Source organism: Myotis nattereri, assembly GCF_964212035.1.
Source record: "Myotis nattereri genome assembly, chromosome: 12".
Classification (NCBI taxonomy): domain Eukaryota; kingdom Metazoa; phylum Chordata; class Mammalia; order Chiroptera; family Vespertilionidae; genus Myotis; species Myotis nattereri.
Genome location: NC_138087.1, coordinates 63977857 through 63991976, shown reverse-complemented (window position 1 = coordinate 63991976; position 14120 = coordinate 63977857). Strand labels below are relative to the sequence as shown.

General features: G+C 47.3%; 1 protein-coding gene across 1 annotated transcript in view; it reads left to right on the top strand.

Moving 5' to 3' along the window:
• Positions 1-14120, top strand: part of PTPN3 (protein tyrosine phosphatase non-receptor type 3) — a 99354-nt gene that overhangs the window by 21802 nt on the left and 63432 nt on the right. Inside the window, exons 2-3 of the mRNA XM_081103443.1 lie at positions 7720-7874; positions 13952-14059. Of these exons, the coding sequence (XP_080959569.1) occupies positions 7737-7874; positions 13952-14059 (246 nt within the window). The 5' untranslated portion in view covers positions 7720-7736. The remainder of the gene's footprint in view (positions 1-7719; positions 7875-13951; positions 14060-14120) is intronic.

The following is a 14120-nucleotide window of genomic DNA, read 5'->3' as shown; positions in this document are numbered from 1 at the left end:
AATGGTAATTTGCTTATCAGCTGCACATAATTTAAAATTAATAAAGTGGAATCGAATTTATGGAAATGTTTTCTAAAATATAGGGGCATTTCACAAATGAAAGCTGAAATCCGAATTTTTCATTTGTTGGGCTGAGTTTCATTAATAACATTTGCAAAGCCTAATGAATCATACAAAATGCATACATCTCGTTTATTTTTTTTTCTTCCCTATGACAATCATACGTAGTCCAGTCTGGCCCATGTCTGAGGAAGTGTGCATAACAAGGGCACTACGGTCTCTTTTTTTTTATAACATGGATATTATGAATCGTTCAGAATTGCTGTCTGTGAGAGAGGCAAACTAATTTGAAGGAACAAGCCAAGACATCTGGTTATGTAATATCCAGTGAGAGAATCCTTTCTGAACTGACATTATGCTCGCTTTGCTTTCTTCCTGTTATGACAACAGGGCTGATCAGGGCACTGACATACAGACTGCAGAGTCTGTCCCTGCAGCGCTCCGGGAAGTGTTTGCTGTGGAAGTTGTAGAAACTGTGCAGCCCCGCGATCTACGGGTAACACGGGCAGGAACACTGACATAGGGTGCTGACCTCCCCGAGCCCCTGGCTGTGGGCTCAGACGGTCAAATCCCAAGGGAACTCTGGAGATAATCGCCTGGTTGAGTGTTTTCCACGGTGCCAGGTGCTTAGACCCCCTGCATCCCAGTCCTCTGCAGGTGCTCATTCAACATGCAACTTCCATATGACAGTTAATGCAAGGCAAGGTCCTGGTTTGGAGCCTGGATCCAAAGGACAAATAAAAGATGCCATCAGAACCATGTGCAAGATTTTAATATGGATTGTATATTACATAAGTGCTTTATCAGTGATGTTTGTGCTGTGGTTACAAACTGTCTTTGTTCTTGGGAGATACATGCTAAGATAGCTACAGTTTTCAAGTGTTCCATTAAAAGCCTAGGGTAGGAATGCAGGAGAGAGAAAGAGAGAAGCATAGGTGGCAAAATAAAAACAGTTGAATCCAGACCAAGGGGGATGGGGGGTTCTGTTTTTCTTGCAGCTTTTCCATAAGCTCAAAAAAATTCCTTAAGTTTGAAAATGCGATTTCCTGGGTCCTTACTAAACCAGAGTCTCTATGGGTGGTGCCAAGAATCTGTGTTTTAACAAGCTTCCCCCCGATGATTCTTAACTACTAAAGTTTCATTTAAGTCTCTGGTTAAAAAGAAAGTCTCATTTTAACCACTCTTTTGTAGCGGCTTAATAACGTGTACATTCCTACACCTTGATCTAATCTTAATCTAGTGCTTGATAAATGATCAATCCCCATCCAGATGTTTGTAAATCTTATCTTTAGGACGGACTGCCCTGCTTTCTTCAGAGAAGTTTAAGGACCACGTAGGCCTGGCCTTAAAACAGACCAGAACTAGAAGCTGCCGGGTGTGAGGTACGCGCAGCAATCCCGAAGCGTGGCTTATGTTCTCCTGTCGGTATGCAGTCAAGCCTCGATTGGTGGGAGTGATTTTTAGGGCGTTGGTTTGCCCCCGGAAGACTCGGTTAACCAACCCATAAAGCAGCACAGTTACTCTGTGTTTACAGTGAAGAGGAGAAAGCAATATTGGTATTATATTAGCAGCTAAACAAGTAAAGCATTGTTATTAGATATTGGTGCCTGAAGGGAAGCACACTTAACTTGATGAGTCATCCGTCTCACATGGCTGGTTGTACATGAGTGTTTATTAGTTCTGTTTGCTAGAGATGTCCCTCTCCGGCTGATCGGGTATCTGCTGGGGCTCCTAACAACAACAAAAAGAAGAGAGCTCTTCTGAGTTCACTGGGGAAGAAGAGTTGGAGAAAAGGAGAAGGGAATCGAGCTACAGAGGAGGCCTTACATATTGTGAGAGAGGTTTTTTGAAAAAAATTGGGACTGTGATCAGATAGAAGGGAGCAAAGCTGACATGTTTCCTTTGAAGAAGGGTCAGTGAGAGGTGGCGTGATTTCCTCTGCTGGCCACTAGGTGGTAGCATTGGCTCAGATCAGCTTGATGATTCAGGTAGTAGAGAGGTACCTGTGGTTCATGTGCACTGTTTACTCACAAATTAGGTGTTTCTATCAGGACTGCTTGCTTCCTTTCATTCCTTTTTAACTGACACTTTATTCGAGTCAAGGGGTCTAAGTTCTTGTTTATTTTTTAAGGGTATGCAATCGCCCTAACGCTTTCTTTTAAAATGATCAAAATGGAGTTGCTTTCTACCTTTCTCTAATGGAGAAGCGTGTGCTCCGCTTCCTTGTTTGTGTCTGTGGTCATGGGCTTGTGCAAGAACACAGTTCCCCGGATTAGCATGTAGGCCCTTAGGAAATAGAGCATCCCCTCTCCCCCGGTCTTGGCTCCAGGGCAGATGAGGAGCCCAGAGGGAACAGTGGTTAAGCCGTGTGACCCAATTCTGAGCACCAGGGTGTGGTGGTCTGCGGCACCGTGCTACTGCTGCTTCTGGCTCCATTGAGTCTGTAGAGAAGTTCCAGAATCTACCTCGTATCTACGACGACTCTCTTTTAACTTTAGCAGGTTGTCTTTATTTAAACAAATAGAACTTTAAGAATCAGAACATTTTATACATTTGTAAGGTATTTTTAAGTCAGGCTTGCCTACAAAATACAGACTTTACAGTCAGCACCCGATGGCATTAGAAGCTTGGTATCCTATATAATAAGAGAGAAATATGCTAATTAGCTGTTACACCCGTTAACGACCAAGCACGTCACAGCCAGATCATGGGTCAGCAGGAGGATGGGCCAGGGAGGTACAAGTGGGCTTCGGAGAGCTACAGGAGGGGGCAGGGCAGCAAGCTATGAGGGCGGGGAAGCAGGGAGGGGGGTAGGGGGAGCTACAGGAGGGCGGGGCAGTGGGCAGAGAGCTACAGGAGGGTGGCAGTGACCTACTGGCGCACGGATTCGTGCGCAGGGCTACTAGTTATTAATAAAATGTCTTTTATTGAGTACCTGGTATGTGTCCCACTTAATTTGATTGGCTCTCTGTTTTAGCTGTGTGGGTACTTTACACGTCAAGCCCTCAACACTCACTGTACCTATGGGGGTCTACTGGGCACAGAGTGAGATGTGGGCTCTTTTCTGTGTTTTGCAAGTAGAATCTTTGATAAAAACTATAGTTACAGTAGAACCTCTATTCTTACAGGGCAGCACAGGTTCGTAACTATTTGCTCTTTGAAAAAGTACGGGCAGAGCAAGCTTGGCTCCCATGTTGATAAATGCATCAGCTGCAGCTGCAGTCATTTGTGGTGGGAGAGGCCAGAGTGTTCCTGGTCGGGTTGTGGCTTTGTTTGGAATTAAGAGGCTTATAAAGGAAGCCATAGAAACCCGAGGGCCGCAATTGCTGTGCTACAGGAAACAGGGCGGTTAGTCAGCACCCATTGTCCGGACTGGATTGTTTAAGATGCCATTTCAAGACAATCTGAAAACACTTCATGGCTTGATTGTGTGGTTATTTGTTATCAGGCCTCCTCTTATCAAGGTCTGCCTTAGGAACAAGGGTGGGAAGGACATTTCTGCTACTTTTGTGAAGTGCCTACTTATGACTTGTCATTAAGTGCCATTCCAACCCCTTTATGGAACAGGGGTTGATGTGAGGAGGACAAAGTGTGTCTGTTCTGGGTTGCTGGTTTACCATATTCTGTCAGCTGGCTACCTGCTTATGCTGGCCAGCACCATTCATTATGGTTCAGTTCAGAAGACCCGCTGGTACCCACGCTGGTGCGAGCGGTAGGGGGTCTCAGGTGAGGAGCGGCTTGAAAATCAGTGCCTGCGGGGGTCCTTCCATCCAGGTGACTTTCATTTGACAGCTCCTATTTGAAATCACTTCTGGGTTTCTTTCTGTGTCACGGTGTGGTTCTGATTCGCTCTGTTTTAGCTGTTCTGAGGACCTGCCTGATTCCCACAAGTGGCCCCACCATGCATGGCCCAGATTCTGCAGAGCCTGTATTCTCAGTCTGACCATGGGCAGCACGCCGCGAGGCACCCGGAACCCCACTCCTCTAGCCCTTGACTCTCAGGCCCTCCCTTTGAGAGCTTCCCAAAGGGAATGCCATTCTGGGCCCCACCCCCGGATGCTGAATCACCATCTATGGATAGGGCCAGGACAGGCATATTTTATAAAAGCTCCCCCATGGGGGGGCGGGGGGTGGAGGCAGGGGGTGTGGGGTGGGGAGGACGACTCTGATGTGCACCTCCCACTAATAGTTCTATTGTATCTTTAAAAAAAAGTCCTAACCCACCTGAAATTCTTAGAAAAGGACTAAACAATAAATTTGGCGTCTTACATTCAGCGTGGTTAAGGCATTATGGAACAGAACACACTTGTTGTTGTTGGATAACTTTTGGTATTACTCAGAAAATGCATCCCTGCTCCTGTGACATTTGCATTGGAAATGGCAAGGTGGAGGTGGTGGGGTGGGTGGAATTTTGCAAGTTTTAGAACAAGTTTCCTTTCCCTTCTGGTCCTGGGAATTTTTTTTATTATTAACACAGAGATCCCCTACTCCTCCCTGCAGGAGAATGGAGGTTCACCGGGAGCTCCTTAAACAGGATGAGGGATCCCCGCACCCTCTCTCTGGGATGTATCTTCGACTCGGCTTCCATTCCTTTTTGCTTTCAGTTCCTGCAGCTGAGCCGTGATCTGTGGCTCCCCGAGGCTTGATTCTGCTTTGTCCTCATCCCTCCCTGGCCACTGATTCCCAGCTCTGGCCCTGCCCTGACATTGGGTGCTGCTTTTCCAGTTATCTGTGGCTTGCCCTCCCAGGGTGGACCCCAGGTCAGCAGCCCCAGCAGCATCTGGGAGACCAAGAAATGCAGGCGTTAGGGCCCCGCCCAGGCCTACTTGAATCTGAGCCTACGTCTTAAGATCCCCAGCGTGAGGAGCCCCGGTCTGCGGGACAGCCCCACGCTGCATTCTGCGTGAAGCCCCGACCCCATCCTTCTTCCTGCCTGCTCCCACCAGCACACGGTTGTCGATCATGTTGAGCCGCTGTTTATCCACACTGTAACTCTTGGCTTCATTTTTTTTATCTCATTCTGCCTTTCACTCATTGATTCATTCAGAAATTCATTGACTGCCTCCCAGAGCTAAGTGTTGGAGATGCAGTGAGCAAAATCAGACCTGGTTCCTTCCCTCATGAAGCTCACTCTAAGTGGGAGGAGTAAATATTAAATAATCGCGTCATCCTTATATAATAAAAGGCTAATATGCAAATTGTCACCTCGACAGGGGGTTCGACTGGGCGTTCAACCAGGGGACCCTCCCTGGTTGGCCTCTCCCCCCAGCTGGCCCCACTCCTGATCACCCCTACCCCCCACCCTGATGGGGGATGGGCCCGCCAACTGCCCACAGCCCCTCCCCCGGCCAGCCCGGCCCAATCAGTGCACAAATTCATGCGCCGGGCCTCTAGTTAGTTATAAATGTGAAATTATGATGAGTGCTGTAGAGGAGAGCCTATAACACAAGTGAGTGGTCAGGGACACCAGGAAGGCTTCCATGAGGAGGTGATGCTGCACTGAGCACTGAGGTGTGAGTAGCAGTTATTCAAGCACAAAGCAGGAACAGCTTTCAGGCAGAAGAAACAGCATGTGCAGAGGCCCTGTGCATTACAGAGAGTTTGTGGAGAATTAATAAAAAGGAACATTAAATTGCTCTTAGGTCCTTCATCTTTAGCTGCTCTTCTGCCCAACCTTGTCAGATTTACACCTTCTTCATTCCTTACGCTGACCTTGATCCTTAGCTTCCTACCTGCATGATGGGACCATGTGCTCAGTTGCACACTTTTTGGGTCATTAGCCTACCACTCCACAATTGCATTCACTAGTAAAACCACTTTCCTTACTGTTCCCTGGATATACTGTGGTCAGATTCTAACCTGTCCACGAATCCCCTCTTCATACATGTATTCTTTGTAAGTAAACTTGATATTGAAATATGTGTACATAAAGGTGCACAAATCATAAATGTAGAGCCTGATGGATTTTTATAAAGTGGATACATCAGTCTCATTAGCATCCAGATCAAGAAGTAGAATAGTATAAGCATCCCAGAAGACCCTGGGCCCCCTCAGTCCCTACACCCAAAGGTAACCACCATCCTGTTTTCTATACACATTGACTAGTTTTGCCTGTTGTTTTTTTGAAGATGTGATTGGATTTATTAAGTGATTCATGAATGGGGCAGCATCCCACCGAGCCCCGAAGGGCTACCAAAAGGGAAAAGTGTGGGATTTTAAAAATAATTTAACAAAAAATTTAGTTGCAGTTCACATACATTATTCTATTAGTTTCAGGTAATTAGACGTTACACCCTAGTGATTAGACATTACGGTACATAACTTACTAGGTGATTATCCCAATAAATCTTGTGCCCATCTGACTTTATGTAATTGTGTTCCTGCTCTAGGTCTGGCTGCTTTTGCTCAACATAACATTAGAGACATTCATTCATGTTGAATGTGACAGTGGTTCCTTTTTTAAAAAAATTCATAGAACTGCTTTTTTAAAATATATTTTTATTGATTGCAGAGAAGGAGGGAGAGAGAGAGAGAAACATCAATGATGAGAGAGAACAATTGATCGGCTGCCTACGCCCCCTACTGGGGATTGAGCCCGCAACCCGGGCATGTGCCCTTGACTGGAATCGAACCTGGGACCCTTTGGTCCGCAGGTCGAGGTCTATCCACTGAGCCAAACCGGGCGCCTTTATTTCCTTTATTGTATAGTCATGCATGGTGTGCTGTTCCACAACTTACCCATTCTATTGAGGGACATTTCTGTGTTTTCCAGGTTGGGGCTATTATGAAGATACTTGTACATATATTTTAGTGAACCAGGAAGAAAGAATTAGCACTCACCATACTATGCTGTCATGAAAAATGTCCATTTTCCTGTTGGGAATAGCCTAGAAGTAGAACTATGTCACAGAATATGCATGTGTTCAGGTTAGGAGGTGCTGCCAAACAGAATGCATCACTAGCTGTGCATGAGGTTCCAGACGCGCCACACCCTGTTCAGCACTTGGTTGGGTCAGATTTCACTGTGGCCATTCGGGTGGGCATGTAGTACTAGTGCTTTGTGGTTTTACTTCTCTGACAACTGATGTGGCTTATTTATTGTAACAGGTTGTTTATTTGTTTCTTCTTATTGATTCATAGGAGCTCTTTGTATACTTGTAAATACATATTTTGCAAATATTTCTGTGGGTCGCCTTTTTATTTTACATAGTGTCTTTTAATGAATAGAAGTCCTTAATTTTAATATAGTCTAATTTATCAATAAATGTCTTCATATTTTACATTTTTATATCACATTTAGTTCTGTAATACCTTAGGGGTAGGATACACAAATATATAAAATAGTAAAACATAAATAAAAAATTAAAAGCATGGGAAATACATATATATGTGTGTGTACATATTATCTCGCGGAGATAATAAAACACAAGCCATGTAATCCTATAGACATATTATAATTTAACAATACGCTTTGCTTAGAGCTTAGAAGTCAAAACTTAAGCAGAAGCATGGTCTTTTATCTAGTTCACATTATTCGTGAGGTCCTCCTATTGTGCAGATCAAAGCAGACAGGTATGGGGTGGGCAGGCTTTGGGGTGCATTCACATGTAACTGTTAATTTGCATATCAGAGAGCTAACAGGTACATCTTCTGTTGCAGGTTATTCAACGATAGTTATGACCTCCCGATTACGTGCGTTTGGTGGAAGAATTAATAACATACGCACCTCAGAATTACCCAAAGAGAAAACTCGGTCCGAAGTCGTGTGCAGCATCCGCTTTCTAGATGGCTTGGTACAGACCTTTAAAGTTAATGTAAGTTCTCCACATTTAATTTTTTCTGAGTTAATGCTCCTAAGAAATAATTTTTCCTCCATCTTATAAATCAAGAGATGAAAACTATTTTAAAATGAAAGCTTGAGATCTCAGGTCTTGTATGTTGAGATTGGACTAGAAAGACCCTTAAAAACTATGTCCACGCACTGGCCAGTGTGGCTCAGTTGGTTGGAGCATCATTCCATATACCGAAAGGTCGAAGGTTCAATTCCCAGTGAGGCACTGGGCTCAGCAGGTGCTCATTAAATGTGCAAATGGGTGGGTCCTGTCTGGAAGGTAATGAGAGTTAGCCTCACAGATGGCAGGGCTCAGGGGAGGCCTGGCTTCTCCCACCTCAAGCCCGAGGCAGAGGCAGGGTTAGGAATGAGGTCTCCAGTGTCCCAGCAGGAAGATGCATGAAGAGGAGTAGTCCCTGCTGCCCCCCTCCTTCCTTCCCCACTGCAGTTACCACAGAGGCTCGTGACCTTTGCCTGTCTCTCCCATCCTGTGACCCTAAAGGGGTCAACCCCAACCTGCCTGGCTGCCAGCATCTGCCCCAGCCTGGAAAGTTCAATATGCAAGGGAAGGTATCAGAGAGAGAAGATGGGGGATGAGAGAATAACTGGAGGGCGATAAAAGGCCACAAGAATGTAAAGGCCAACAAAGCTGACCCCTGTGGCTCCTGCCCCACCCATAGTCTGCTTTCTGCTGAGCCCAGGTCACTAGGGCAGTTTTCCGGACCGCACAGTATGGTGCATGCTAATTTCTCCTTCCTGGCTCAGGGTTAAGTCAGCTCCCTTGTCTGCCTTCAGGGGACAAGATGCAGACAGATGACTGAGGACATGGGAGTTTGGGCCCGTCTCCTGGCAGAGAGTGGGAGTGGACAGTAGAGAGAGAGATTCCCCAACTTTCTACCCAGCTGCCCCTTCCACTCCCACAGCTGCCCAGGCCTCCCCTAAGGTCAGGGCCCCTTCTTTTGCAGATGGGGGGCATTATTGAAGAAGGACACGCCCAGCAAGAGCATGTAATTGCCTAGTTAGAATTGTCTAGAATCGAGGGGGCTCAGAATACACCTGTGACCTGTTTCTTAAACCAGTGTGTAGAAAAGCTCCCCTCTAGGGCAGCACTGGCCGGAAGAACTTCTTGCAATGCCGGGAAGTGTCACGTATCCACGCCAGTCAACACAGGGCCACTAGCCACACGCAGCCATGGAGCACTTGACATGCGGCTGGAACACCAGATGAGCTACATTTATTTTAGTTAATTAAAATGGAAATAATTTTACGTACTCCGGGTGGTGCAGCCCTTGTCAGTATTTTCTGAGAGTACATCAGAACCCCCTGGGATGCGTGTTAGAAATAGAAATCCCTCTGCCCTCCTGGGTGTTTGAAACATACTCTCTAGAGCAGGGGTCCTCAAACTACAGCCCGCGGGCCACATGCAAATACAAATATTGTATTTGTTCCCGTTTCGTTTTTTTACTTCAAAATAAGATATGTGCAGTGTGCATAGGAATTTGTTCATAGTTTTTTTTTTTAAACTATAGTCCAGCTCTCCAATGGTCTGAGGGACAGTGAACTGGCCCCCTGTTTAAAAAGTTTGAGGACCCCTGTTCTAGAGTATCTGCATTTTAACGGCTCACCAAGCAATCCTGATGCGCATTACAGTTTGGGGGACCACCAATTAGGGGCCTTTTGTCAAGGTCATACGTACATCCCTCAAAAAGCAACTGCCCTTGGTTGACTGAACTTTGTTCTATATGCCATTTCCTTTTGACATCGTCATCTATAGAATTTTGTGATTGAACCTGTTCCGCAAAGATCAGAAGTATCTCTTCTAGTTGCTGTAACCAGTTAATTTATATCTGACTCCTTTGTTAACATTAATGTTGTCAGTCTGCAGCTGTTCCTCAGCTCTGCGACTTCTTCCGCACAAGAACAAGAATGTTTATTTGACAGATGTTTACTGAGCACCCACTATGTGTCAGGCTTTGTTCTGGGTACAAAGGATAGAGGAGTGACCAAAACAGAGCAAAATCCCGGAGAGGAACTGGACCATACACAAATGTGTACTATGCCAGTGGTATTATGTGCTTAGAAGAAACATAGAGCAGGACAAGAAGATGGAGAGTGCCAAGGAGGGACAAGGAGGTGGGGTGTCATTTTATACAAGTGACCAGGGAAGGCCTCCCCTAAAGGAAGTGAAGAGGAAAAGAATCCTGTCCTTCTCTGGAGGAAGCACATTCCAGGTCCAAGAAACAGCAGTGCAAAGGCCCTGGGGCAGGATCCTGGTTAGTGTGGTTGTAGAACAGTGTGGCAAGCCATTGTGTGGGGAGAAGAATAAGCAAGGAGAGCGGCAAGAGAGGTCAGAGAGATAGCAGGTCAGCTGAGGTGGGGAGGGTTGTGCAGAGCCTGGTAGGTCATTCTGAGGGAGGCAGAAAGCACTGCGAGGTTTGGGCAGAGACCCAACATGATCTGACGCAGGTGTCTCTGGATGCTCGGTCGACAGTAGACTTGGGCCAAGGGCTAAGAGGCTATTAGAACAACCCCGGGGAGAGATGATAATGGGACAGTGTTGTAGTGTGGAGGTGGCTGAGTAAACCAAGTCAGGAGGTATTTTAAAGGTGGAGCCAGTGGAACTTGCTGGCAGATGGGATTTGGGATGTGTAAGAAGCCTCAAGGTGACTCTAGGGCAGTGATGGCGAACCTTTAGAGCTCGGCGTGTCAGCATTTTGAAAAACCCTAACTTAACTTTGGTGCCGTGTCACATATAGAAATTTTTTTTGATATTTGCAACCATAGTAAAACAGAGACTTCTATTTTTGATATTTATTTTATATATTTAAATGCCATTTAACAAAGAAAAGTCAACCAAAAAAATGAGTTCGTGTGTCACCTCTGACACGCGTGTCGTAGGTTCGCCATCACTGCTCTAGGGTCAGCAGGGCAGAGTTGCAGTTTACAGAGATGAGAAAGGCGGCAAGAGGAGCAGAAGTGGCCATCCTGTTGTAACCATTTGAGTTGCCTGTTACTCACCTGCGAGGGGATGTAGCCATGGTAGTAGATATGTGAGTCAGGAGTCTAGACTGGGATGTACGCACGGGGGTCTAGGCTGGGATACATATGTGGGTGTTCCCAGGGCAGAGATGGGGTCTGGGGCTATGAAACTGGATGAGGTCCCCTGAGAAGTGAGTAGACAGGCGATACGAAGGAGGCTCGATGTTTACAGTTGGAGAGAGGAGGACAGAGCACTAAAGGAGACAGAGGACTATCCAGGGAGGGAGGAGGGCACCAAGAGCAAGGGTCTTCGAATCCCAGCTAAGAACGTGTGTAAGGAGTGACGAGCCCTGTAAACCCGGACAAGGAAAGCACCCACCCAGAGTGGGAATCCCGTCAGCCTGGCCTGCAGCGGCTGCCCGGCCATTCTGAGTTGAGAATGTCTTTGTTACCATCACGCTGCTGCCGGTGTTGCCTCCCTAAGCTCCCAGCAGCCTGGTCAGAGCTTCCTCACGTTGAACTTGAATTTGAGGGCCTGCTGTCAGCTGAGCGTCTCGGTGCCTTATATATTTGTCCTCCTGGGGATTGTTTGCACTGTCTCATTCAGACCCTTCAGCCCGGACTGTCTTCACCAGGGGCGGGCGTCATCAGGGAAGCTGACCTGGACATCGGTTGTCCTTTGCCCAGCCCAGGGAGTGAGCTGGCCATGGACCGACGACCTCTCGCGGGATGGGGACGGATTGGGAGGAGTGTTCTTATTATAAGTGTGCCCCTTTATTATGATTCTGTTTCTTTTGAGAACTGGGCAAGATGTGTACAAGAAATCCTGGAATGGAAGTGTTACGCGCTCCGGAAGAGGAGAGGCAGGGCAGGGGGAACAGGCAGGCTTTAGCATTAAGTGGGCCTGAGTTAGGCAGACCATCCTGCGGCCGATGGCACAGGACACGGAGTTTTCCGGGGCCTGTTTGCTTATCGGCAAAGAGGTTGCTGATGGTGACTTTGCAAAGATGAGACATTGTGTTTAAAAAGAGCACGTATTAGCATCGTGTCTGGCTCCTCGTAGCTGTTCAGTGGATTATAGTTATTAATAATAGATTAAGCCTGGCGGGTTTGGCTCAGGGGATAGAGAGTTGGCCCATGGACTGAGGATCAGGAGTTTGATTCCGGTTCAGTGCACGTATCTCAGTTGCAGCCTGGATCCCTGCCCCTGGTGGGGTGTGTGTGGGAGGCAACCAACCGATGTGTCTCTCTCACATCCGCGTTTCTCTCTGTCTCTCCCCCTCCCTTCCAATCTCTAGAAAATCAGTGGGAAAATATCCTCGGGTGAGGATTAACAGAAACAATAATGATAATAATAATAATATATTTAATCTGATATAAAGTCATAGAAGTAACCATTTCAACACGGGGAGCAGATAGCGCTTTGACGCATTGAGAGAATGTCTCCATTTAGGGGGAGAGGATCTCATGGTTCGGAATGAGTGGGCCAGTCATCTTTTCCACACCATCCTGATTCCCTTGGGGGGGAGATGTCGAGGCAGAGGAGGTGGCAGGTACAGGCCCTGGGGGGGGTGGCAGGGGGGCGGGAAGGGGATGTGTTCGGGCATTGGGCGTGTCTCGTGTTCCCACATCAGATCAGATAACATGAGACCGAGCCAAGGCAGAGCCTGCAGGAGGGGCCTGACAGTTACCTAATGTCCTCCTGGTCGCTGCGACCTATTTTCAGGTACATTATCTGCACCCCTCCTCGCCCCCCCCAAAAAAACTGCTTTTGCTTCTTCTATACACGGTCTATTTCTGACTCCAATTGTCCTTCAGTTAAGTGGTTTGGTTCAAAGGATTCCTGAGAAGTCAGAGCATTAAAGTAGACTTTGCAGCTTTCCCAACACCCCACGCTGTTTCCCAGCCCCTGCCTTTGTGAGGGGGTGCCTGCTTCAAATGGCTTTTCTCAGCTCCTGCACCTGGAGGGAAGGTGTCACGCAGCCCCGCCACCCTCCAAGACCGCCACCCTCCCAGACCCCCACCCTCCCAGACCCGGGTCAGGGGCTGCAGGAGGGGTTGCTTGTCCCCAGGCTGCGTTGAACGTTGAACGTTTGTGTTGTCCTCTCGTGTGCTCACTGTGCCCTGAGCGTTTCACAGCCCTTGACAGCTTTCCACTCCCCTCGGCACAGTGCAGCTTCCACCGGCTGGCCCCTTGGGAGGACAGGAACGGGACACTCACTGTGCCTCTGCCCCCATGCTCAGCCTCGCGCTCTGAGTGGTGAAGGCGGCCGAGTCCCGCTCTGGATGTGAAGTGTTTGCATGTCCCCACCGGCTTCTCACTTCAGATGACGAGGAGCAGTGAGGCAGATAATCCCCCAGGGTGCCACATGCCAGCTCACTTTGAGGGTATTTTGGGTGTCATGGGAGTGTTCCTCGCCCTCTTCCTTCACGTGGTTAGCAGAGAGTTTGTTCCTCCCTTTGCACACGTCTGTGCCTCCTGAGGAGCCTTCGGGAGCCCGTGTGGGATTAGCGTGGTGCTGGGGATAAGCCATGGGTGGGGCACCAGGAGGTGCTCTCACTGTGATTGCTGAGTTTCCCAATTAAGGCATCATCACTTGGGAATCTCGGCTAAGGGGAAGCAAGAAGTCTGACAAAATTAAACTGGACGGTCTTCAGTCCTGCTTATGTCGTTTTCCTTAGCCTACTTCCCATACGTACCATGCGGCTTCTTAACTTGAATTTATTAAAGCATTTCTTGTCGTGGGATGTGTGTGCACATAAAATCTCTCTGAATGTTTTAACTCCTTATTTACTGTAAAGATTTTAAAAAATAAAATGTTATTTTTTTATTGATTTTAGCGAGCGAGGGAGAAGGATGGACAGATAGAAACATTGATCAGCTGCCTCCCACATGCCCCCTACTGAAGGTCGAGTCCACAGTCTAGGCATGTGCCCTGACTGGCAGGCGAATCCCTGACCTCTTCGTTCATGGGTTGACGCTCTACCACTGAACCACACTGGCCAGGCTGCAGGAAAGATTTTTAACTACTAGTTCTTAATTCGTTTTAAAATTTTACCTACCCGACTTTTTATTCCTAGAAACAGGACACCGGTCAAGTTCTTCTGGACATGGCATATAACCACTTGTGTGTGACCGAAAAGGAATATTTTGGTTTGCAGCATGGCGACGGATCAATGGACTCTCCCGTGAGTACCATCCCTTTAAGATGGGCTAGGCTTCTGCACATTTTGGTTTTTTTATATCTTA